The sequence below is a fragment of the Halichoeres trimaculatus genome, unplaced genomic scaffold (genome assembly GCF_033239565.1).
Source record: "Halichoeres trimaculatus isolate MK-OKI-2021-1 unplaced genomic scaffold, fHalTri1.1 fHalTri1_scaffold_23, whole genome shotgun sequence".
In the NCBI taxonomy this organism is placed as follows: domain Eukaryota; kingdom Metazoa; phylum Chordata; class Actinopteri; order Labriformes; family Labridae; genus Halichoeres; species Halichoeres trimaculatus.
The window spans coordinates 5,441,870-5,468,342 of NW_027437201.1; the positions used below are offsets into that span (position 1 = coordinate 5,441,870).

The following is a 26,473-nucleotide window of genomic DNA, read 5'->3' on the forward strand; positions in this document are numbered from 1 at the left end:
TATATATTATGCTTACTTATGTTAGACAACATCAGCCTTCAGCTTAATGGAAGCATTTACCATAATTCCATACAATACCGCTGATTAAATTAGTGTAAGCTACATTTTCTCCCATTCCCACGGATTGGAACCGGCAGCTCTGTGGGGAATGTAAACACAATCAAGCCATCGCTCTGCTCCCCTTATCCAGCCAGCACTCTGTTGTTGGCTGGAGACCCAGAGCTGCTTTGTCTCTCCATCTCCAACATTTACATCTATATTTCTCTGCTTTTCATAGAATATCCAACTAGTCCAACGTTTACCGCCTGTAGGCTTGGTTGCTAGCTCAGTGCTTACAGAGGATGACAGCTGGAATAAACTGGAGCCGGGATCGGACAGCTGCATTAGATTCAGATGGTGACTCATGGCATAAAAAGTTACAAGGAAATGTCCATAGAAACTCGTCAAACCACAAGTGCGATCCATCTGCATGTCTGTTCTATATGCTCACTCCAAACACTTCCCCTGATGTATCAATAACAGCTCTGTGCAGACATGCAAGCAACAGAAGCTGCTCTTTTTACAACAATTCAGAAAAAACAGTTCTCAGGACTCATGACTCATATAAATCAACAGTAGAGGAGCTGTGAAAGGCTGAATTAGTGAAATGGAAATCGACCATAACCCTTTAAAGCTTTTACTAACAGTTTTCACCAGAAAATATCTTTTGTAGAGCACAGATGGCCTGCTGGTCTGGGTTCCTCTCCATTGGCTTCCTCCTCGCGCGGGCGTCCTGGGTTCGGGTCCAGCCTGTCACCGCTTTCCCACCTCTTTCTTTTTGCTCCCCACTCTTGCCCTGCTTCAAAAGATGTTTTTCGTGTTAATTCTTTTGCCCCTTTTTAGGGATGAATTCAACTTTCAAAGTCTCTCAAGAATTTGTCATTTCTTATGTTTTAGATGCTTTAAAATATGTGAAATAAAAAAAAAAATTGACTTAAAGCTAGCTTTCTCTTTATAAACGCTCTAGATGTACAGGTCAGAAAGTTTTGAGATAACAAAAATTAAATTTGTAACAAATATGCAACAACACAAGAAGTTTTGTTTGCCTGGACTTTAATTTTACTGTAACAACTTGATAAAGTCCAGTGATGGCCGGTGTTTTTCTTATGAAGTGTCTGTCCAGTCAAAGGCAGAGTCCAGATTGCGTTTAGAGAGGAATCTCAGTTAGCATGTATAAGAACAAATGTACAACAATATAAGAAAAATAAAAGTAAAAATAATGAGACATTAAAGTAAAAAATAAGCAAAAACACAGCAATTTATGATGAAGTCACTAGGTATTGAAAGTAGTGTTGTCAGGAAATTGAAAAAAAGATATAATTAATTACAGGGTTTGTGATTAATTAATCAAATTAATCGCATTTCAATTTCATATCTGCTTAAAGTTCCCAAATAAAGAATTTGAATTCTAGGACATTACAAAACTATAGTGCATGACTAATCAAATGAATATTTGAAGAAGAGAAGGTTTGTAAATCCACATTTTTTTCAACTGACCAATATTAAAATGTCCGTGTTCGCCGCCATTAATGTCTATAGACATCAGTTCAATTTACTGTTTACTGTGTCTATAGAAGTGTATTATTTTTTTTTTAATGGGGGGGAGGCTAGATCTGGTGGAGCTCGTCAATCAAAATCCTGCTTCTTAACTAGTGTGGGTGAGAGCGGTGTGCTCTTTGGATGAGAAATCAGCATGGATATGAGTAGAAGATGAAAGATGACAGAATCATAGGGGGATGCTGCAAGTCAGAAAAGTTCAGGCAGCTCACGCTCAAACTGAGGATGTGTCGCGGTAGTTCAGAGAGAAAGAGCGCGCCATTATTAGAAAAATCGACGGAGATCATTCCTCGTAGACTGCCTCAACATTTTTCCTCCACTATGTTCAGTATGACTAATACTGTTTTAAAACAACTGAGTGAATATATAAAAAGGCAGACAATGGCAAAACTACTGTACTAATGTAACATGGAAACCTGTGGTTCCCAGCTTTCAGAATCTGTTGGAGTTAAGCTAATAGCATAAACATTCAGAGAGTAAAGGGAAGAACATACTAAGAAAGTAGGTCATTTTCTGTCAGCACCCACAGGATTGTAATCAAAGGGTTAAGAAAACTGGATTTAATGATTAGAGCACATCAAGTTTCTGTAAATAAAATGTACAGCTGAGTTAATACCTGGAGATCCATTTCCAGGTCTTTGGTGGAAGAATCTGCCCTTTTACTGAACTAGGCGAGGTTACCTACACTGTGAAAGTGACGTAATGTGGTATTTAGGCAGGTTTGGCCCAGAGCGACACTTAACCTTATGGATGCTTGCCTGTACATATTCAGTGTTGCTCCACTCTGGACATCTTCAGGGTTTTTGATAAAATGTTGGGGAAGGAATCCAGACGTATCTTCTGGCTCTGACCAGGAGACTCTGCAGTGTATTGTAGCCTATTTAATCACATTAATAACAACCATCCTGTCCCATCCTGACCTCTCCAGTATTGTGTTGTACTGTATCGTATCACAAAGGTATGCTGCCAACTACTGGCCTGATATACATACAACATTTTATCCGACCTCTGTTCATGCAGACTGTTTTTCAGTTAACGAGGAAGCTTAGTTTATGAGAAACGCAGATAAAAGACTTCTCCTTTAGTGGAGCTGTTCTTGTCTAAAACAAGCCCTGATACGCCGCTGGATGCCCGAGCCGGGCCGACAGTCCCTCACCACCCCAGAGTGAAAGCTTCCTCTGTCCCTCAGGCTCCTCTGAAGCCTGCTGTGCGTTATAAGTCAATGAGATATTAATAATTAACCTGAGCTTTTTTCAAAGTGAGACCAGACTCCCACGGCGAGACAAAGGAACAGGCCGGGCTTTGGCCGCTGAGCCCCTCGATGGTACTTTTCCACCCTGAGAGAGAATGAGCGAGGGAGTGAAAAAGAGAAAAGGAGTGAGAGTGGGAGAGAATGGGAGCGCTAAAGCCCACAGATGGCAGGCTGAAACATAGCACTGCCTCTTAAATACATGAACACAGGCCCTTAGTTCCTTCAATGGGCGTCCAATCCTTCTTGCAATTACCAGAAGACAGGCTGCTTGGCTGGGGGGACTTGGGCTTTTGCCTGGTTTCAGATGGAGCCACTTTCCCTCCTCATGGTTTGTGTGGATGTGTTTGCATGTTAGCACATGTGTGTTTGCATTTTCTGTACCAGATACAAATGACTCAGCAGTCCCATATGGGTTACAGAACACTCCTACACAGTGAGAAACAGACAGACATGTAAACAACAAAGACTCTGCAAGACATCAGCGACAGCACGGCTAATAAAAACACTCTGATGAAAAGATGTGGTTCGATCTGGGTCACATGAAGCTTCGCATATTGAGCATGACACTGATAATAGCAGCAAAACGACTCAGGAAGTTGGTTTCATCAGAGTTTAGTCAGATAAGTGAATCGGTTTGAAACTCTTTGATGACATCTCAAAAGTTTATATCATTTCTTTTTTTAATCACTGATGTGATTTGGCTCCTGAAGAGTACTAGATAACAATCAGCCTGAGGCGCAGGATAAACAATATGAAAAGGGTCAAAACACCTCAGAAAAACAAGAAATGTCAAAAGTTTTACTCTATGAATCTGGCACCTGCATTACCCACAATGCAGCCTGATGCTTAGAGAAAATGATGCCTTAATATCATTTTTAAGTGACTTGACACATTTGACTCTTACAAAAGTTAGCAAAAAATAACAATTCAGACTAAATATATTTAGCCTAAAGTTTACTTAGTACGGTTGCTGAACTAAATACAAATAATTAATAACTTTTAAAACAGTCGCAATATTCACTTAGATGTTTGGTTCTTAATGGGGTGGCTAAAAGTGGCAGCTAAGGACGCTGTCACACTGGCCAATCGTGCCTAAGCATGCTTCAGCCCTAAAGCATGTTTGGAAAGGCCAGTGTGACCGCAACTGTGCCGTGCTCAAGCACGATTTGCTTCCGTGCTTCGGCACGCTTCGAAGAGGTGGGCTTCGGCACGGTTTACTTCATGCACGAGCACAAGCACGCGGACAGCACGTGCAATCCATTACGTATGATCGCCGTGAGCGCATCTCGTGGCAATCTTTTTAAACAAAGCGGGGGTGTTAGAGGGCTGTGCCGGGCGAAAACAACTTAGCATAAGTCCAAAAGTTGCAGCAGTGCTCTCTCTGTCTCATTGGGCTGACTCTGATGAGATCGTGCTTCATGTAAACAGATGCTTCACGATGACGTAGGCAGGCCATGAGCGTGTGTGATACCTGCTAAAGTCTGGTTCATACAGGGGCAGTGTGACTACCGGCCGTACTCTCCAGCTGGGGAACAGCCCTGCGGGGGGGCAATCCTGCTTTAGCACGGCACGGTTTGGAGGGCCGGTGTGACCACGCTCTAAGATAATTAGCTTGAGTTGGGTGAGCATATACTGAAACCCCCCCCCCGTCCCGGCCTCTTGGAGATACTGCAATAATACCCAAAGATACTCAAAGACCACAAAGTAGCTTTACAAACCACACACTAGTTTAGAACTTCCCTTTTCTCATTGTAGTGATAAAATGAAGTGATCTTTTGCACAAAAAAATAAATAATGCCTCAAAAACTTAAAGTTTAAGTAGGATTTTGAGGCAGCTAAATTAATAAAGGTTCTGGCAGAGTCTTTATTTGCACCTGACACATCAGTTCAAGCTTTGAAGACAGTACACGACCACGATGAAAAGAGGGACACTTTCTGCAGTTCGTCTGTAAAAGTGCTTTTACGCTTCAGCATTTTCCGTCCGAGAGCGCGGCACAGGCGGTCAGAGCATGTTTTCTGTTTTGAGCTGCATCATGACGCATGCGGGGTGCATGCTCAACATCCTGACAGATAGGTACATCAGAATAATGCCAGTGTGGCGATTTATTATAAATGTTAATGGTCTGTAGAACAAGCTGAACAAAAACAGGAAAATTTAGGATTTTTTTATAAAATCGCCCAGACTGAATTTAACCACCAAAATAACCCTCAATAAAATAAAGCTAAGGAGGTAAACAAAACAGACCATATCACATTCAATGGTTTGCTCAGAAGTAATAAGTGAGAAATGAGTGCTAACTGCAAAACAAGCAAAAGAAAAGTTGGCACGGAGTTTAGAAAACATAGTACAAGTGTTGAACTTTAAGCAATTGAAAAGTCGCTTGAATGGAAAATTTCCACTCTCTACTGCTGGCAGTTTAAAAACTGAAAGAACAAAATCAACAGCTTTAGTGTTTTCCTGTTTAGATAGCTCGCTAAAAGTACTGAAACCTGTAACTTCAACGACAACAAAATGCAATCCTTCAAGTGCAATTTACCAGAGAAACATAGTGCTGGTGTTGAAACTGGAGTTTTGGACCAGTTTAAGAATTATTCTTAGAAAGATTTCCACTCCATGTAGGGGCACTTTAGTTCATCTGCTAAGGCTAGGGGAGCTACAATAAAACCTTTGTCTCAAGTGTCTGGTGCTTGATTTTTAGATAAGTTTTCGAAAATGAATCTTTGGCTTCTAAAAATACAACCGCATCTAAAAAATAAAATCTGATTGGGAACAACATTTTTTTTTAAAAGTGTACCAACACATGAGCACTGTTCTTTCAGATTCACAGAGACAGAAAGTGAAGGTTCATTGTTTAGGTCCTGTTTGTTTAGCCTCAGATATTTTTGTGGTTGAGGGCAGAAACTTTCCAGTGGGTGGTTTTCAACAGTTCAGGATTCTCTCTTTCTCACACACACACACACACACACACACACACACAAACATACTACAGGTTTTCAGAGCTACAGGATGGAAAAAATCAAGTGGCTCTTCAGGCAGCGACCAGGGAATCCCCTTTGTGTCCGTCTCGCGTGGAAAGAACCGTTAATCTGTGTTAGGTGTGAAACCATACTGCAGCTGTTTGCCCATCATGACACAACATTATGCAGCCTCGGTACGGTGAAGTGATAACGGCTGCTGCGTGGCCACAAACTGAGCAGAGGATGTGCTCAGCATCTGTCATGTCTGTTGCCATAACACACACGAATCATGGTGGTTTCCTCTCTTCAGTTGGGCTGTTTGTCATGAGAGGTTGCAGCTGTTTTGTATTAAAGCTGTGGCTCATTGCAAATTTGTTAGTATAAGGTAAAAGAGATAAACATAAAATGATGATAAATCCAGGAAGAACTCTTTCATTTTTAAAGAACCTTTATGCTCTATAAATCTCTCCCATGACCTTTTTATTTATAGCAGAGTCAAACTGTGATCACATTCTCACCCCCAAGGCCGAGACTCCTGCAACGTCACAGAGCAGCAAAAACACACGCAGAAAGAAAGAAACCTTCCCACCCACGGGGCCGGGGAGAGAGCTTTGTCTTGCATTAGTATCTTATGTCACCCACAAGGCTTGGCTGAACATAAAGGCTATAGTTATCCTGCTCTCCTTGGGGTTTGGGCTATACAGTCTGCTTTTTAGTGAGAAAAGGACATGTTTTGACTAACCGTGCCTCCGCTTGTCTGGTATGAAAAATACCCTTTGACACAGTGAGCTGGCCTAAGTGTTTTTCCATCACTCGGCCAGTTTTCGTGGCCCTCACAAAGGTGATTTCTGGCAGCAGGGCCAGGTGACAGCACCCATTACAAAACACTCAAAGTGTTAGCAGTTTAGTTTTAATTGAGGCAGACGATTTTTACATCATGAAAACCTGCAATCCCCAAAAAGTCATAATTATTAATACTCTTGGAATATTTTGGGGCTTGTTGTTTTCATTTTGTAAGGATAGCTTTATAGAGAGACAGGAACTGTAGATGGAGGCAATGACATGACAGGGATATCTAGACTATGCCCACTGAGCAAAGAGACTTCCTTGCCACGCCATTTTTTGGAGGTCTAACTTTGGTCTTCTGGTAGTGCAGATTGTTACTCCAGAAGATGAAAACAATCAATCTTTATCCATGCTAGGCATTGAATCAGTAGCCACGTATACATGGACCCAAATATTCCGCTTGCATTCGGTTTATTTGCTCAAACGGAAAGAATTTAACCTTTGTATACACTTCATTCCAAAAGAAAAGTGCCAGTCGGAATGGACATTTAATCGGTTTTACAGGGGTGGAATATTCCTTTCCCCAAACCGATTGATGTATCATGTATCCACCCAAACGGAAAGTTGTCTGGGTGTGTTCTTTCAGCGCAACTAGAGACGTTCTTCAACTTTAAAAATGGCGGTGAGCCGTCAGCACTGGACTGCTGCGGAAAGTTTTTGTTCCAAACTTTGAAAGAAATGAACATAATTTCAAGACTGGACGGACGAAAAACTCGCAATACAGAGTATTGCAACACCATGATAAACAAACTCGTCCTCCAGCTTTGATAAATCTTGTGATGTTTACGTTTGTTTGCACATTCCCCATTGACTATTCTGTTTGATTATAGCGGCGCGTGTAGACCAGAGATTGGAATATTCCTTTCCATGAATACTAGTGTTTTTGGAAAAGTCATTCGGAAAGATTCCATTCGGAAAGACGAAAAACTCCTCATGTAACCGTGGCTAGTGTCCCTCCAGTTCAAAAGCAAAGTCCCAACCAACTGATCTACTGTTGCTACTGATGCCATTGTGGCCATTTCAGGCATTCTTATTATTTTTAATCCTATTTCTAGTTTCTTTTCATAACTGTAGTCCAATTTCAGAAGTTAGCTGTACTGGTTCATTTTCCTGTAATTTCATTTAATTTTCTCAGCATGTCACACCAAATGAAGCTACAGGAAAACACATCATGGTTTTAGAATGGGAAACAGTAAATTTAAACAATCAAAAAATTACTTTTAATCAAAACTAATGTTTAAACTTTGACACTGAAAGGACGTCCTTTGAACATCTGCAGTGAGGAGGTTCTGGGAACATCATAAATGGACGTTCACTAGACGTCAGGAAAAAGACGTCATCTGGAGTTACAGTTTGCTCCTCAGGAAACCAAAACTAGACTTTCAAAAACAACATTTAATGGAACTCCTTTGAACGTCGGTCTCTTTCACTCACTGCTGCTCCAAAGTCCACATGACGTCCAAAAATGCTGATGTTCAAGTGTTGAACTGCATATTGACATCCAAGTGGGGTCTTGGTTAGACGTCTAAGTAGTGGACCTAATTTGAATATTTATAGATGTCCAAGTGGGGTCTTAGACCAACAGACTTGATGTAGACTTAATCTGCATCAGATGTCTAATGTTTAGTGAGTGGCTGGCTATATGCTAAAACAGAGGTGCGCCCCATGTACAGAGGCCATGGTTACTGGTTTGACTCTTTTGAACTGTTTTATAAATTTGTGATTTTGAGAACTTGTGTTTTTAGATGTGCTTGATTGATAAAGTTATTCTTTATTCACAGCTCTTCTGTCTGACATTTTGTTTCCTACATAACAGTTGCTCAGCAAGTCCTCACCTGCACACGTAAACATTGCTCTGGATGTCGTTTTCTGTTGGCTCAGGTTGGGCGTCTCATCTCTGCCCCCATGTCTCTGTTATCTGCCCTATCTGCACGGTGTCAGCCGAAATGCACGCTCAGCACAGGTGGAGAGGTTAAGAGAAGTGTAAATCGAAATCTGGTGTATGTGACAGTTTTGCTTCCTTGTGTGCACACTTGTGTTGTTGTGTATGTGCTAGCCTGTTAAGCATTAACTGATAGGAAGGTTGTCAAACCTTTTACCTCACGGTCAGCTACCCTTCCTGCCATTCCTGTATCAAACCTCGTCTCTGTCTGACTTTTAACCACACTTTCTTTATGATCCTCTTTCAATGATGCAGCCACTGTTTGTCCTTATAAAAATGCATCCATGGCTTTTACAGAGCTGAGCATCATGTTATATTTGAGTCTGTATGACACTCTAAGCCACAGTAATCTTGTGTTGCCTGTGCAGCGTATACATGATACCCATGTTCCTGTGTCCAGTTTACATTACTGTTTAATCCACTGTCATGTCCTGGCTGCTGTTAGAGATTATATGAGTCCAGTATGTACTTGTTCTAAAGCTCATGGAAACACACACACAACACAGATTGCTTGGTGACTGATGTGGTGGACGTTTTGTTGACTGGAAAAAGATTTGGTTTGATTTGGTTTTATATATGGGTTGGCACCTTTTACATTTGATATGACATGATACCAATACCTAGTACCTGACAATGAATATCAGTACTCAATGGTACCAATTTTCTGTACTTTTGTGTGTGTTTATATGGTAAAAAATATTCAATTGTTTGATAATCAAATTTTAGAGTTTTTCAGTGTAACATGTTTATTTCTCAATATATAAACTTGTAATGCTGTATTCATGCCCAGCATGGAAAATCGCCTTCTCTTCTACTCCCTCATGGTCACAAGGATGCGTTTACATATGGTTTGATTTTACATGAATCAGTACTCGGTCCACAGACAGCTTTTGGTCAGTACCTGTAAAAGTAAGTTTTACGGTGAGTTTCAAAAGTGAGCACACTGCCACAAGCTAACCTGATCTCCATGGTAATCGTGATCAAGTGACTCATTTGTAACTTTTCGCCAATGTACCAACATGGACACTAGTCTGGGCTATGCTGCTTCGAACTGGATTTAAGCCCCACCCAAAACCAAGTGGGTACACTTCGAGCGTACACTGGATGTTGAGCATTTGTAACTCTTCGCCCCTTTCCTTTGGTGACCCTAGATCAGATCAGCTGTTGAGGTCAGAGTGAAGTTAGAGGGGCTGTTATGCTTTTCTTTAGGCTTAAATACTGACCCTCTGACACCCTATGGTAGCTTTCTTTGATTTACTGCTTAAAAAAATCTACCTTTTTTTCTCCAACTGGTGTTTTAGAAAACCCTGATTTCATCCTCTTTTGGAGACATTCAAGATTTTTTATACCGTATCTTTAAGGCCCCCTGCTCCACAAACCCCCTTCTCTCTGATTGGCCAGCTTTCTTGAGGCTGGTTTTGGTGTTTGAGGCCCACCCTTCAGTCTCTTGAAGTAGTTTGGAGATCCTTGTGTTGTGAAATCATCATGTCTTCAGTCTCCTGAAGATCTTGTTCAAATCTTAGAACAGGACATTCTGAGCGCTTTACAGACAGATCCAGGGATTTCAGGAACATGTAGTGCTCTGAAAACCTGCACAGTAGACCGAATCTACAACATTTCACCTGAGAACATATTTATTTCAACCAGTTCCACTAAAGGTTGGGTTCATGTGGTCTAATGGTAAACTAATGATTAAACTGTTTTTCAAACCCATCCAAATTCTTCTCCTGCAGTTATTTGTCCATATTCTCACCAAACTCTGTGATCATTAACTCATTCTCTGATAGAGTTTTGCATCATGGTGGCAGCTGTGTTAAACTAAACACTCAGCTGTGTCCCACCTTCTACATCATAGTTTACCTCACCTACATGAAGGCCACACAGTCCATCTAACTCAGACACCAGACCTTTCTTTCACGTGTATTGATATTGCATTGACCTGAAGGACGCGCAGTGTGCCGCACATTACCTCATCAGTAACACTAGCTGCGTTGTGCTGAATTTTGCATGGTCACATTGACCTGGTTACTCCTTTATTATTCATGGCGACGGAGGAAAGCTGCAAAATGAATACACACATGCATGCATGCATATCTGAAAGGCAAAAGGCCACCGGAGATTTAAAGGAGCATGAGGTTGGAGAGACGGTGCAGTCAATGCTTTTGGCTTCAGTGCTTGAAACGTTAGACCCATGTGACTTAGTTACTAGTGTGTTTGCGACTGAATGTGCGTGTGTGAACTCAATCAGTCCCAGGGCAGAGAAGGGTGTGGGAGTAATCCAGCACAGGAGACATAACACCCAGACCATTAGTGAAGCGGCTCACATAACCCAAGCACTAGTGGCTGACAGACATCAGTAAACACATGGCACCGCTTCTCCGTATTCACCGCAGCCTCAGTATTCAACACCTCTCCTCGGCAGCCCCCCCACAGGCCTCTTCTTTCTGACGCTACACTTGGGCGGTTCACAAATATTTGCCACGGTGCTCTGCAGGCTCTCAGAGGGCAGGATTAATGGCGGTGTGTGCCGCACACCCGGGGCCAGACAAAGCCTCCCCATCTGGAGCTCCAGCCGTGTGACTGAGGGAACAGAGGCAGCACACAGAGCCCGGTCGAGGGAAGGGAGAAGAGGGGGCTGGATCTATAAGCACCCCTTCATAAATGGCCTGCAGATAAATGAAGTGGGCTTCACAGTCTTTTGATGTGATGAGGAGGAAAAGGGTCATGCATGCCGGCCGGGGTCTGGGGCCACGCCAAATGGATCACATTTCCCCTACCAGCTGATTAAACAGACGTATCTGCATCCTTCGCTGGGACTTGAGCCAAATAAGAGCAGCAGCCAGGGGGACATGGGCAAGGCTGACCTACGCCTTCTACACATTTTCCAGCGTTTAGGAAGCCCAGTTTAGACAAAATGATGATGCTGCTCAGCTGGCCTGTGACCTTTGTCTCAATTTTCCCATGGTCACTCATGAATATTCACATGCAGAGGCACAAAAGCCCTAAAAACCGGCATACCTAAGCTTAAATGGTCCTCATAAGTCAAGTGACACGTTGCCATGTTTGGAAATAATGGCTACACAGGGTGACATTTAATTAAATAATGTCAGCTGCACCTTGTTCATAATCTCTGTTTAGCATCTTAACATGCTAACCTTTATTTAACCTTTGTTTTTATTTTCCTACCAATTTAATGTGTATGCTACTAGCAAAACAGCTCATGTAGCGTCATATACCAAACCAACTCATACTTCAATATAAAATAGTCGCATTCAATTCATCTTGAATATCCTGACGGCACACATGGTGTTCTACTTTTTTTTTTTTTAAAAAGGTAGCCCATGTCCCCTCATTGCTAACACGCTAATGTGCTTGTGGTATGGTATTGTCACCGATTCTCCATCTGGTGTGTCTTTGCTGCTGCTCCCCCTGCCTTGGCTTTTATGTTTGCATTTTGGTGGATCAGATAGTATCAGATTTTGTTGCGTGATTGGAGCGTTCCAGTTTTCACATGTTTTCTGCACTGTCACACTTTACAGCTGCTGTAAATCAAACCATGTAGCAAACATGTCCACTGTGTGGGACCACTTCTCTTTGGAAAGCAATGATAGTAAAACAGCGTCTGCAACATTTCTTAAGTGAGTGTTCCTCGAGGAGGTACCAACAGGGTTCAATTTAAAACAATAAATATGATTCATCATTTACCGCAGAATCACACATCAGAGTACAGGATTTATCAGAGAATGGTATCAGTATCTGAGCAGTATCTGCAAAACATACAAAATGACCTGAATTGGGTTGGATCGGAAGTAAAAAAAATCTGTATCAGGACATCTCTGGTGTGCTCTCCCCGCATCTTGCTTTGGCATTCCACATTGTCATAGGCATGTGGAAGGCAGGGAGCTCCCAGAACAAAGCCAAAACAACAAATTTAGCTGACAAATTATTACAGGGGAAATATCATGCTGATCCTTGATGTAATACTTACATATAATATAATAAATTTTGAAAACAAGACCTTACACCCCCTGAATTTTTGAAAAATGAGATATAGTATTTTTCTGATATCCTAGAACGAGATTTGATGCCTCTGTGATATTTGCATGCTTGTTCTGACATGCACTGTGAACCTGGACCACTATAATGCTGTGGTAATAACATAGTGAGGAACTGACGGTAGAGGCGATCTTTGGACTACACTTTCAGCATGATGGATAAAACAGACAGAGAAAAGTGAAGGAGCAGGATGGAGCCCTGTTATAGAAATAGTTTATTGGTGAAGTCTGCCTATATTTCCAAGTATAAACTATACATGTTACAGTACCGCTTTGACTCACCTCACTGAGGCGTCCTGAGATGATCTGTGTCAAGGTGGATTTTCTTCTTCCTGAGCTGCAGAACCGTCCGGGTCTGACTCAGGGTCCAATACAAAAGGACGTATCCTACACTCTGCCATTTTATTAGTGCTATCAATGCCTTACGGTGAAGTTTTGACAAACAGCAAACTCGTTTGGTCTGCCCCATCCAATATGGCGATTTTGTAAATACTGCCATGCTGCAAAAACAGCCCCCTGGCTCCACCCCCTCCGCCCCTCTGATAGAACTGACCAATCAGAGCACAAAGGGCTGTGACATTGCGAGGTTACTGGAGGTCATTCTCCAAACGGAGCGTTTCAACGAGATCTTCAGAATGGCCTAAACTGAGGATATTGAGAACGCTATAGTGAAAAGGAGAAACAAGCCCCTTTAATTATTTTCATTGAAAGAGTTTCTGACAGGTATTTGTTCGCTCTTTTTTCTGGAAACCAAATTCTTTCTAACAACTATTTAGAGGAATTAAGCTTTTTGGAAATGGGAGCTCTCATCCACGTCCTCAGTTGGTCTTTTTCAGTTGCCTTAGAATAGTCTGGAGCGGTGTTTGACAGCTCGTGACAGAGACAGAAAGCATGCACTTCCCTGCAGGGGCTTTTGGCAAGCAGATGCAAACACAGTCACCTGTAAGTGTAAAGGCTTCAACAAAGCAAAGAGAAAACTCACCGTGAAACCTCGCGGTTGATCACAAGTGAGCTCTAAGGACACAGGGGCAATGTATCACCAAAACTTTCCACTTGACCTCCCATGAGACAGCCTGTTTTTTTTGCGCTGGATTTTGTTCAAGCTTTGGCTTTCCTGATTCTGCTGAGACTGCTCCAGTTCATGCACTCAGCATTGTTAACTCATCTGATAGCATCAAACTGTTACTGCTGCTTGTTTACCGACTGGTATGTGGCAGTTGTTTGTTCCTGCTTGTTCATGAGGAGTGGGTCCGTAAAGCTTTCTTTCCTCCTCCCTCAGGCCCAGCGACGAGAGGCACCCGACAGTGACGGCAGACGGCACTGTGGACAACCTGGCCCAGGCTGTGGACATGATCTTAAATCAAAGGATCTAAGTAAAAAGCTCTGGACACTACAAACTCTCCTGAACTGACACAGGAAGATGCACAATAGGATTTTAATATAGCTCTGTAGTGCTGTTTCCAGCGGGAAGGGTGTTCAAAGCAGTATAAACTGAAAATACCCCCCATAGAGTGCATATCCTGTAACTGTCAACTCATTATACTGTCAAATATGGGAAACACCCACCCATCTGGTGCTCCACAAAGTGCATAACAAATCAATTTGCAGAACTATAACCCAGGTGTACAAGAGATAGTCTGGGAGGCTTTACAGCAGCAACAACGTGCATTTTTTTTAGTACATGAGTGACATAGATAAGATACCTGGAGCTGACATGAATGCTCCTGTAACCAGCTGCTGACTGACGGTTAAAAAGGCAGGGTACTTCTGTGTGCTCAAGCACTCTATGAGATGGTTGTATTCTTTGTAGAGATAGCGCGTATGAAAGCAGCTTGTCATCAGAGTAGGAATGTACTGTTCATCACATTCCCACGATAGCCTCTGACGTCATGTTCAAGGTGGAAATCTCAGTCAAAGAGATGATGACCTGCTCAGCTGTGGAATGAAGTTCATTTGAACACCAGGGATGGTTAATCATGATTTTTAGCCTCCAGATGGATCAGCAACTGAAAAGCAACCTAGCTGTTCAACTGTTAGCTACTTATTTTGAAAAGCTAATGCTGCAATGAAGCAACTCCTCAGCTAACTTAAGACTTTTCTAAGCTAATTAACAACAGCTACTGAAAGCTTAAACAACTAGCCATATAACTGTTACAGTGCTAGCTGGATTTACACTACAGCTACAGTTAACATCATACAGTTTCCCAGCCAACTGCTTGACTGTTAGCTGCTTATAAACAGCAACTAACAATAGCTTTTACAGATTCATCAGCATCTTGCTTACATCATACAACTTCGTAGCTTACTGTGATACTGCTTGCTAAATCTATCCAACAACTAACACGGCTAATATTTGCATCAAACCAGCTCCTAGTTAACTGTTAGACTGTTAGCTTCTTTCATACGATTGCTAACACTTTTCAATTTAACAACTTCCTTGCTAACTGCTAGCTGTTCTAGTGTTAGCTACTTATTGTGGGCAGCTAAAGTTACAATTAAGCAACTCCTTTGCTAACTCAAGACAGTTTAATGCTCAAGGACAGCAGCTATTGATAGCTCAAACAACTAGCTGTACAACTATTAGACTGTTAGCTGTTTTTAGACTATAGCTACAGTTAACATCACACAGCTTCCTAGCTAACTGCTAGGCTGTAAGCTACTTTAAGACAGAAGGTATCATAACATTTTACAGCTCCCTGGCTAACTGCAAGACTGTTAGCTGATTATAGACAGTAGCTAAGAATATTCTTAACAGGTTGCTAGCTAACCGTTTGTTGCCTTTCTGCAATATCTATTGTTAACGTCATACAACCTCATAGCTAACCGTGCTTGTGCTTGCTAATTCTATACAGCAGCTAACAGCTTAAAATTGCAATAAAACCAGTTTCTTGTTTACTGATGGACTGTAAGCCCTTTTAAGAGACTGTTTTTACATCATTTGTCTCTCTTCTGCTGTTCTGTCATTCAATGAAATACACCCAAAAATGTCATTTTTTTAAAAACTCAGCTAACATTAGCATTAAATAAATCCATAGCATTAATTTTTACAGGTTGACGGTGTTCCGAGAAAAAGGGAATACGTGGTGTCTCTTACTTTCTTGCCAAAATAAATATGAAAAATTTCTGTTGCTGTTTCAGTTCTTTTAAATTGTCTTTTTGTGTTAGCAAATTTCTATTATTAACTCAGATATATCAGTAGCAAGTGATTTATACGGACATCAGGTCCAGCGCTCCCACCCCAGGTCTACTTTTCATTGTGACTTATAATAAATCACTAAGTGGTTAGATCGTAAATAATCTTCAGATATTCATACATTTATACAGCGCCTATAGACACAGCAGTATTTCTGTAGCAGCCTTTTAGCTTTCCACTCTGATGTAACAACCGTAGCTTGTGTAACACACTAATTGATTTAATTAACGAGCCTGCAATAAGGTAATGATGTTGTCTCTCGCTCTGTTTACATAAATAAAAAATTGCACATCATTGATTGAAAAGTGATGGCTAGTTTGTAATGCTGCTAATACATTAATAAAGTTATTTTTGTACTCTGATACTCTAAGAGGTGTTGAGAACATTTATCTCCCTCTGTTTGCCATTTCGTCCAACCCCTCGCTGGAGCACTTCAAGTTTTTTGTGAAAGAGGTCAAGGTCTCTAAGCACTGTTTCAGATTTACACTGGAGTTTATATCAAGCAGCCTTTGTCTTACAAAAACTAATAGCTGGGAAATGGGAAGTGAGCCGGTCTGAGTGATGATAAATGCAGAACCCTGCCGAGTGTGATGAATTACACTGGTGCTCAAGCTCATGTTTCCCCTCCGTAAACAAAAATGAATCATTCTCTTCATCATCAGAGCGCAGAATCACAAATCCTAAGCTGCTTATCTTTATTTACCTGACTGTAAGCGGCCTCTGCTGGGACTGCTCTGTCATTCTTGCATGGTTAATTGCCGCTCATTAGTCATGCATTCACTCTGGCCTTCACAGTGGGGTTAAATAAGATGATGAGGGGGAAAAAATTGGTTATCGGGCTTTAGTTTGCCAGCTGGATCGTTGGGGCCTCTGGAAGTAGGGCGTAAAACAAACGATTCCCCATCGCTGCCCCCGAGGTTTCAGTGCTCCAAACAGATTCATCAAGAACAAAAGCCCATTGCCAAGTGATTCATTGAGGTCTTTCTGGTTCACTTCACCATTAGCTGACACAAGCTTGAATGTTATTGGGCAATTAAAGGTAATGAAAAGCTGAGAAGTATTATGAAACTGTGCCTGAGCTGGTTGTACCACTCCTGTTTCAGATTGGAGAATAAATATTAATGTATACAGGGAAGTACTGGCAGCTGGTGTCCACTTTCCTAACAGCTTACACATTGTTTGAATCTCTGTTTTGTCCATTAAACTGTCTGTTGGCCTTGTATGCAGCTATTAAACATGGATTGACTCCTCTCAAATGAATTCACTTGGCTTTAACCGGGTTATTTGTGTGCAGTAACTATGAGGGATGAAGGCCACAGTTTTTAACGACTCCTTTTGGCAGCTTCACCATCACTAAGTGTCAAACACAAAAACACACAGAGCTAGCTCGTTGATTACCACACTTCTAAGGCTAGACGAGGTCATCCACCCGTTTCACACAAGTTACAAATTAGCAGCAGTTCACCTCTGCTGGCTGTCACTGGATGTAAACAGAGATATTCCTCTCTGTGAGAAGCACATTGATCCCTCTGTGTGACCGCAGACTGTTAAGCAAGATTACCTTTCAAATAATAGAGCTGACCTCATTTCAGGAGACATGTCTGGGCATGTATGACCTCACTGACACAGGACAGTATTGACAGACTTAATATACTGTCAAAGCCCTGACTGACTGAAGCTGTTGTTGTGGATAGTTTCCAGTTGGAGGTTATGAGCACATTACTCTGTTCAGTGTTCAGTTTCCCTTACATTACAGGTGCACTTGTTCCCAAGTTAACACAATTATGTCTGAGACTTTTCCCTCAGTCGTCATGATACTATTATCTCCAGTTGTATCACATTACACAGTTTTAATCAGTAAATGATGTGGAAAATGAAGATGAGAAATAATCAGGGGTTCAGCTTTTTAGCCGTATGCTAAAATGGAAAATTATCTCAGTAACCAGGTCATGGCTAAATACTGTGGGACTGTCTGGGTCACACATGTTGATCCTGATCATTGTACATTAATGACTCTCATTCATGAGGAGGGGATGGACTTAAAAAAAACTTTAGGAGATAATTTGACTGTTATGAGCAGAAGCTTCCTAAGCTAACTTCAGCTTGTACCATTATAGCTTAGCACAGCATGACAAGGCTGCTACCATGGCTGTAAACAGACCAAACAGTCTCCAAATCATAATTTGAAACCCCTTTCTCTATTTTTATAAATTAGATTTCATATTCCTAATGATCCTTCCTCCAAACATGATCTCCACTAAGCCTTCTTGGCATGCATCATTTTAACTATGCATGCGTGCTATCTTAGCTTCTGCAGTTATCCTAGAACATGATTATGACTGTCCAGAAGAGTATGTCCTCTCCAGCATCCCATCTCTCCTTGTTCAACCTCAGCTTATTGAGCTGATCTTATTTCCGTCTTAAGTTGACACCACAGGGATGCACAGCTCCGTTCAATGTGTCGTGTATGAGGAGACAGTCGCATGCTGCACATAGAGTCCAGCTCTCTGTTTTCAGGTATGTAATAGTAACATGTAACAGTGTTAACAATTCAACACAAATGGTCTGATAGGATGTGATAAGATATACCAGGACAAACAGTTCAATTTGATTTATTTAGAATAGCCCCTTGAGATGCAGCACCTTGTTTTTAAAGTGGTCCAAAACATAAAGCGTACAGACCAAGACGATAAGGTACGATAAAATATGCTGCAATACGATAAGGCGCAACACAATATGATATGATACGATACTGTACCGTACTGTTTGGTGCTGTCCAACATTATACTGTTTGGTACGGTACAGTGAGGTACGACAGGGTATGATACAGTATAGTGCTGCATGATTTGGTGCGATTTGCGATTAGGTGGACAATATTGCGATTGCGATTGTGCTTGCGATTTAATAAAAAAAGTTGTGTCATGATGAGTCTACAGACTTGCTTGGTTATCATGGAGAAAAATCTGAATTGCATGTGCTGACATTGTGATTGCGATATCCTCTTTTGCGATTACGTAATTGCATGTGCTGACATTGCGATTGCGATTGCGATAATCATGCAGCCCTAATACAGTACAATACAATTCAGTACAATACAGTACAATACAATATACTATGGTGCCGTGCGGTTTGGTCCAGTACAATACGATATGATACGGTACAGTACAAAACAATGCAATACAATATACTATGGTACAGTGCGGTTCGGTCCAGTACAATATGAAATGATACGGCACAGTACAATACAATACAACACAATATACTATGGTGCTGTGCGGTTCGGTCAAGTACAATACGATATGATACGGTACAGTACAATACAATACAATACAACACAATATACTATAGTACCGTGAGGTTTGGTCCAGTTCAATACGATGTGATATGGTACAGTACAATACAATACAATACAATATACTATGGTAGCATGCGGTCCAGTCCAGCACAATATGATATGCTACGGTACAGTACAATACAATACAATACAACACAATATACTATGGTACCCTGCAGTTCGGTCCAGTACAATACGATATGATACGGTATAGTATGGTAAGGTACGGTACACTAGACTTTGACCCCCTCAATGCATTCACATGCTTTTCGACCTTCATGTTTACGCTGAAATGTTCACACGTTTCACCCAAGAACACAAAAAAACAGTAAAAAGAAACCTGTGTTTACACAGAAATTCTGAGAGCCTGAAAAACACTGTAGTATGCATGCCAGGCGTGTAGTTGGCGATATACCAGTAGCTCCTCCACAGACCAGAAGAAGTCAAGCCAGCTGCAAATAAAAAAAAACTGAAGTACAACCGTGGTGCAACAGTTGCACATTTTGTTAAAAGGCAGCCAACATATTCAGCAGCACAAGCACAACAAGATAGTCTACAACTCTTACTCTTGTTGTCCAGTTCGTGCATAGCGATTTAAGTTGCCATGATGAAAGTGTAATGTGCAAAGCCAAGCGTGTTGTCTGCAATACCACTGAAAACTAAAGCTTGCTGTTTGCACAACAACAGTGGTGCCAGGCGTTTCAGAAAAGTTCCAATCTGGGGGGCATTTTGAAAAGTTTCCATTTTAGGTCAGCTAAAACTCATCCTGTGTAAACAAGAGGCCAAAACGCTATAATGTTTTTGTGTTTCAGCCTAAAACCATTGTCAGGTACACAGCCCCTTAATCCACTCCTTAAAGTTAACAGTTTAATGAACCACTCAATACAGGTAGGTGTTGGAAATAACAAAACAATGAGGTGCACTTTTTTAATTGTTTGTTGGAAATTGTCCTAACTAACCTGATAACACAATACTCTGCTGAATGTTTGTGTCCCATACTATACCCTGCACTTTCGCCAGGTTTCAGAAAAGTTGTCTATTTTTTTGTCCCCTGTGAGGAAAGGTATCTTTTATTTAAGAGTGGCATACATTCTTTAACTTTAAATCTGGTTCAGGACATTATTATTTGTTTTTATTTTTGATGGGGTAGTTGAAGTGGAATGAAAATAAAGTCAGCTATTTTTAGAAAGGAGGCCCCAGGAGATCGTTCTACTTTCTGCAGAGCGTACACACACGGCTGCAGTGTGCTCTGTAAGCAGCGTTTATATGTTTTATGTCATGTGTTGAGGTTGCAGCTCCTCTTACACAGCACGCACAGAGCTGCTCTTGTGTCACACCTGCACTCTCCCACCTTAACAACTGCCAGCTGTGTGCTACCTTGAGCTTTCATCTCTGCTCATTTCACTCTTCCTGTTTGACAGGAAATGGCTGGTCAGCTGACCAGACAACGCTGCACACCTGCAGCCTGGAGTGATCTTATCCATGGATACGCGCACTTGTTATGACAGCAGTCCGTTATGTGTCCCCTCCCTTCCCGGCCTGTATGGAGGCCTCTTTCTCGCAGCCGCCAAGCCACACAGTTTCCCCACATTTCATCACCCTCCTTCCCTTGTGGGCAGCCATGCCAACAGTGCTCAGTGGCGTGGGAGGGCCGTGAAACTTTAGATGTCGTCGGGTTTGGAGTGGAGCCTTGCATTTCCTCCCTTTTACCCCCACCCGTCTCCCCTTAACCCCACCCCACTCCCGCTCTCAGAGTCTTCACAAGCGCTCTGAGAGTGTCTCGGTTCACACACAGAGCAGTCTGTACTTGGCTGACATGGTCACAGTCGTCACAGGCCCCCCTCAGGGGACACGACCCCTGCTCAACTGCCCACTAAAGCCTCAGAGGGGCTCAGTCCCCGGACACAAAGCATGACCCCGTGATGTCATTCCCTGAGCGTGTGCGTGTGTACAATCCAGGCGAGAGGGTGGTCGTATGTCAGCGTGCTGTGTAAACCAACCGTCTTGTTCTGCTAAAGGTTCTGCAGGCTTACAGCTGACCTCCATTTAAAACGCTCTGTCTGTCTGTGCGGGACTCTCTGCTCTGAGGGTTTCCAGTTACCTTTTGTGAAAGCCAAAGCGTTCACACTGTAGATCCCATAAACCTGTCGCTGAAGGGACATTTCTTAGTTTAAGCTCTTAACTATTTGACTTGAGACGGCATGTCGGACCCTGATAGATCTCAGACTGTTTCTGTTCAGACAAAACATTGGTTGAACTTTAATATGTCACTTGTACCTCAGACACTTTGTGGGTTTTAGCCTTTCATGCTCTCTGAAAAGTTCATGGATCAGATTCAAGATGACAACTGACTCCATGTGGAAAAGCAGACTCATTCAGAGTGACTGCAAAGAAGCAGAGGTTTTCCCCAGCTTCTCTTTTTTCAGTCAGAAAACTTTCAAACAAGACTTGCCAAACTGGAAATGTTCTGTGGCCGGGTGCGACTGCTAAAAAGGTTTTAACTCTGACCACACTGAAACTGCCAAGCAGAGGCAGGCACCAAACCTCAAGAACTCGCTGTTGCACAGAGTGTTTGGTTGATGTTGTTTATTGAAAAATTTCCACTACTGAAGAGGAAAGTCATTAACAGAAACTTGCCATGCCTGCAGGGAAGTTTTTCTCTCTGTTTCTCTCTTTGTGAGAAATAAAATCCCCCAAAACTTTGTAGCAAGTGAAAAACATTATAAAGTCGTTTAATCCTGCACAGTAACATTTAATAATGCCAATAATGGATCTTTCTAGGAAACCAAATATTGTGGTCCCAATTCTTCCAAACCATTTCTTTTATAGAATGAGGCTAAACCAAGCAGCAAATGCCAGTGATACAAAAATGAAGCCTAAGTGGAAGCAGAAAATAAACTGCTGTTCCACAAGTGTCCACACGAGCCAGTCCCAAAAAGACATAGAAACTATGTAGGAACCTGTACTAAAAAAAATGGAACACATAGTTGAACCTCATAAATTCACAAAAAATAAAGTCATAAATTTATTACATTAATCTCGTAAATTTACAAAAACATAATAATTTCATAAATGTATAGGTCTTCTGATATCCTATAACTAGGATATCAGAAGACCTATACAGCCATCTGTGCAGCAATGGGGAACATAGATCATCTTGTTGCAGCTATATTAAGTTTTACAAATAATGTGTTATTTCATCTTTGGCACATTAGTATCACAACGTCATACGTATGAGGATCCTGAAAAGATAACAAAGAGACTTGGGCTTTGTTGAGAACTCTGGTAGAGTCAGACAGACATTCACAGATACTGCTTTCCCAGATCAATAACCAATCATTGGGACATTGCTTCTACGAAATCCACACCTCTCTGCAATCACAGGAAGGTAGACTGAGAGCTACAAACTTATTTTCCTCAAAAGCTTTCCTCCATGCTGGGGAACTTGCATTGGCTTCTGTGCAGAGTCAGCTCTTGCTCAAATGAAATGTTTGCAAATTGCAACACTAGGGCAAAAATATGACACAGAATACATGATAAATAACTTCAAGCAGGAGAAGTGTAGTGTCATCAAAATCATATTACACGTTATCTCACATTTATCATTTTATAAGATGGTCTGATAGCCTAGCTTTAGACTAAAATGGTGAGTTCATTCTCATAAATTTATGACTTTGTCCCTGTAAATATAAGATTAATCTGGCAAATTTACCTTTTCACTCCTCAATGTGGCCTGTTAGAGCCCAAAATGTAGCAACAAGTCATTATGTATTAATGACCAAAAATGTAATTTAAAAAAAAGTAATAATGCCTGAAATGTAGGGATGGGTACCTTTCACATTTGAACCGGTACACAACAGTATCACTTTTCGGTACTTTTTTGTGTTTGTGTGGTAAAAACATATACATTTGTTTAATAATAAAAGTTTTTTTTCATTTAACATATTAATCCTTTTATATATAACCCTGCGATGCTGTTTTCATGTCCAGCATGGAAAATTGGCTACTCTTCCACTCCCTCACAGTCACAATGATGTGTTTAGGTACCTAAACATGGTACCTTTTTATTTTCATGAATTGGTACCTGGTACTTATAAAAGTACCTAATTTGGTACCCATGTCTACTGAAATGTAATAACTAGTTGATGATGTAACAAAAGTTCTGAGCCCACAATGTAATAAGAGAAATGAAATAAAACCTGAAATGTAAAATTTGACCCCAAATGTAACAAGTTCTTACATTTTAGGCAAAAGTTGTTACATTTTGTGTTTTGTAAAAAAAAATTTATTACATTTCGGGCTCAGCACTTTTGATACATTTTGGGTCAGTTTTTTCATTTTTGGCTTTAATAGATTTTTTTTTTATTATATTTTATGTTGTTGTTGCATTTTGGGCTTCAACATGCCCCTTATCCTGTATTATAAAATGGCAAATATCTAAAGCAGAATTAAGTATGTTTTGTACCAGGCTGTAAAAATAGTTTCACTTTCTAAAACTTTAAAGTTGAGCACAATTGGTAGGTCATCGCTGATTTGACTTGCAGGTAGTAGCTGTTTCCCAGGTTCACATACAAACACACACACACACACACACACACACACATATATGTAGCAATTTGCATTTTCTATGCAGTTGTGTAGCTCTGTCTAGAACCATCTGTTAATGCCCACCTACAAACTGTTTAAGGCTTTAACATTATGTAAACAAACGTTAGGAACAATAATTTTTTGGCCATTTTATTCTGAGTATGTCAATGTCCTGTGTTTGGCTGGTTCTCTCTGGAAACACAAGTTGAAGGAAGGGACTTCTCTGTTAACCCTCCAGCAGTTTGACTGGAGATGAAGTGTGGGAGAGGGTTTGTGGTAAGGAGTGAAATCTGCACAACATTTAAACAAAGGGCTTCAAAATAAAACTCTGGTTTGTTTTCATTCAAAAAGAATCTGTTGCAAAAATGTTGAACAAAACTCTGAGCAAACTGATCCCCTGCAGATGTAACATCGCTGCCCTCCATGGTCAAAGTGTCGATGTTAGAAACAAAGACCTACTGTAAGTTTAAACATGCTTTATGTAACTTCCTGATAATTAACTTGTAGAGGAAAAATATTTTAGTGACCACGTCATTACAGAAAGTGAAAGTATGATCTGCATCTGAAACATCTGAACCCAAATCCTCCTGCGTGCAGTCAAACATCTGCTGCCTGAAAGCTGAATGAAGTGTGATATGACTCATCATCACAGCAGATAAGCCCGTTCACAACCTCCAGCAACAGCTTGAGAGTGACCACCACCCTGTTGTGCGAGTGCCGGTGGGGGTTGTGGACGAGTGTGGAGCAGAACATTGGCACGGCACGCCCCTCCTGTTGTACTCGTATCTGCTCTGAGAACACAGCCTCCTTTCACTTCTGTCACTGGGCTGATTAAAGGCGAGGGGCCCTCCGTGTGTCAGTCTGCCACACAGCACGTTTACAAGGCCTCTGTTTACACATCTCCTCCTCCACTCATTACCCGAAAAAGCTCAACTGGTGAAAAGAAGCGGTTTGAATGTAGCACGGGCAGATCCGTAACAGTGTAAATATGACTTTACAGTGCAGGCATTAAGAATCCTCAAGGCATCGCTCTTTGAGCTTTTCTGTGGTCGTCAGCAGGATTGACTGGTGATATATTAAAGCTGTGAATGGCTTCTGCTGGGCTTACAACACATTTCCACTCCAGATCCTCCTTTGGTGCTGTGTCTGATGTTACCAGAGTGATACGTATTGTCACCAGGTCCTGTCTTTGCTTTTGCTCTCCCTGCCTTGGCTTCTTATGTATGCATTTGAAAGCGAGGGGGGTGTGCTCTTCTGCCTCGGGCAGGTGGAAGGAGAAGGGAGCTCCCAGAACAGAGCCATGCTCTCAAATCTGATTTATTACATGCATCAAATAATATGTAATTCAAACACTTCATCGTCCTGAGAGGTGTCTGGATTTTGCCCTTGTGCTCTGCCTGCATCATCACTTTTCTCTATGTAAAACAATTTTGAGTGTTTTTTTTTCTGCTCTGATATTTATGTCTCATAGTCTGAACTGTTTATGTACTTTGCTACCATGGTAAAAAAAAAAAAATGTATATATATATATATCCTATCTTCAAGTTATTCTGCCATCTTGAATCAGGTGATTTTACTTCTCTAAGTAGCAAAGCTACAAAGAATTGATCCAGCTAGTCGGTCATTTTGACAAACACGCAGATGCTCAATGCAATCTTGCAGGTTGAGCAAATCAAAAAGTTAATGACGGTGTTGTTCCAAGAGTTTGCACATGCACCAGAGTTGGGGCAGGGGGAGCAGACAAACAGAGCAGCAGCAGCAGCAGCAGCAGCCCTGACACATGGCCCACATTCACAGCCGCCTCCCACGTCACTGTGCTCCTCAGAGAAAAAGCCCCTTTTGTTTGTCAGCGCAGTGAGGGAGGGGAGGGAGGTCTCTGGGGTGAAGCTCCGCTCAGCTTCAACCACTCCACCCGCCATCCAAAGAAAAAAAAAGAAGGGGGAAAGAAGAAAAGAAGCAGAGACCGGACTTCCCACCCCTGCCCCGGCGTCCTCTTCACTCAGTCAGTCGCCGCTTCAGCTCACAAACACAGGCTCATCAGTGGAGCCTCCACTACACTTGTGATTGTCTTTCCTGCTTCTTAATTGGGTCAGTCTGCGCTGTTGCATTAAAGAAGTCTTCAACAATGACCTTTCTGTTAATGCATTTGCTCTGCAGAGAGCTGTAGTCCAGGATTTCTTACAGTTAGTAACTTAACGACAATAACAGTTTCTGTTTTATAATGAAGTCCTGTTTTAGAATTAACTCAAGCAAAAGTTGGTAATTTCATTTGATTTACTTTAGATTATCACAGGCAATAAGTGTGGACAAAGTTTCAGATTATGAGGTTAACTTGTGAAAGAGTAATCCCAGGATGAGCCTGCAGGCTACCCTGAACAGTTTGTTCAAATAGTCCCACAAGAACCCAAGACCTGTTTCCATCAAGCGGTCCAGTTCAGTTTGTCTCAGTACGGCACACATTTTGTGGCATTTCCTTAGACTGAAACCTGGGACAGGTCCCCAAATTACCGGTACGCACCGTCCCACTTTTTGGTACCCTTCTGTTGAGGTGCCAGGTTTTCCAATCCCAAACACTGCTGTCCACTGATTGGTGAAAAGAATCATCACTTCCTGTGCAACAGCAATAATAAAGAAGAACACATAACCCTGCCATGTTTAAATCTCCAGTCGACTTCGTGAAGAAAACTTTTTTGTTAGTGAAATGGTGTCA

General features: G+C 41.6%; 1 protein-coding gene across 1 annotated transcript in view; it reads left to right on the forward strand.

Annotated features, from left to right (window-relative positions):
• Window positions 1-16,973, forward strand: part of lhpp (phospholysine phosphohistidine inorganic pyrophosphate phosphatase) — a 32,146-nt gene extending 15,173 nt beyond the window's left edge. Inside the window, exon 7 of the mRNA XM_074662503.1 lies at window positions 13,929-16,973. Within this exon, the coding sequence (XP_074518604.1) occupies window positions 13,929-14,022 (94 nt within the window). The 3' untranslated portion in view covers window positions 14,023-16,973. The remainder of the gene's footprint in view (window positions 1-13,928) is intronic.
• Window positions 16,974-26,473: the final 9,500 nt, after the last annotated feature.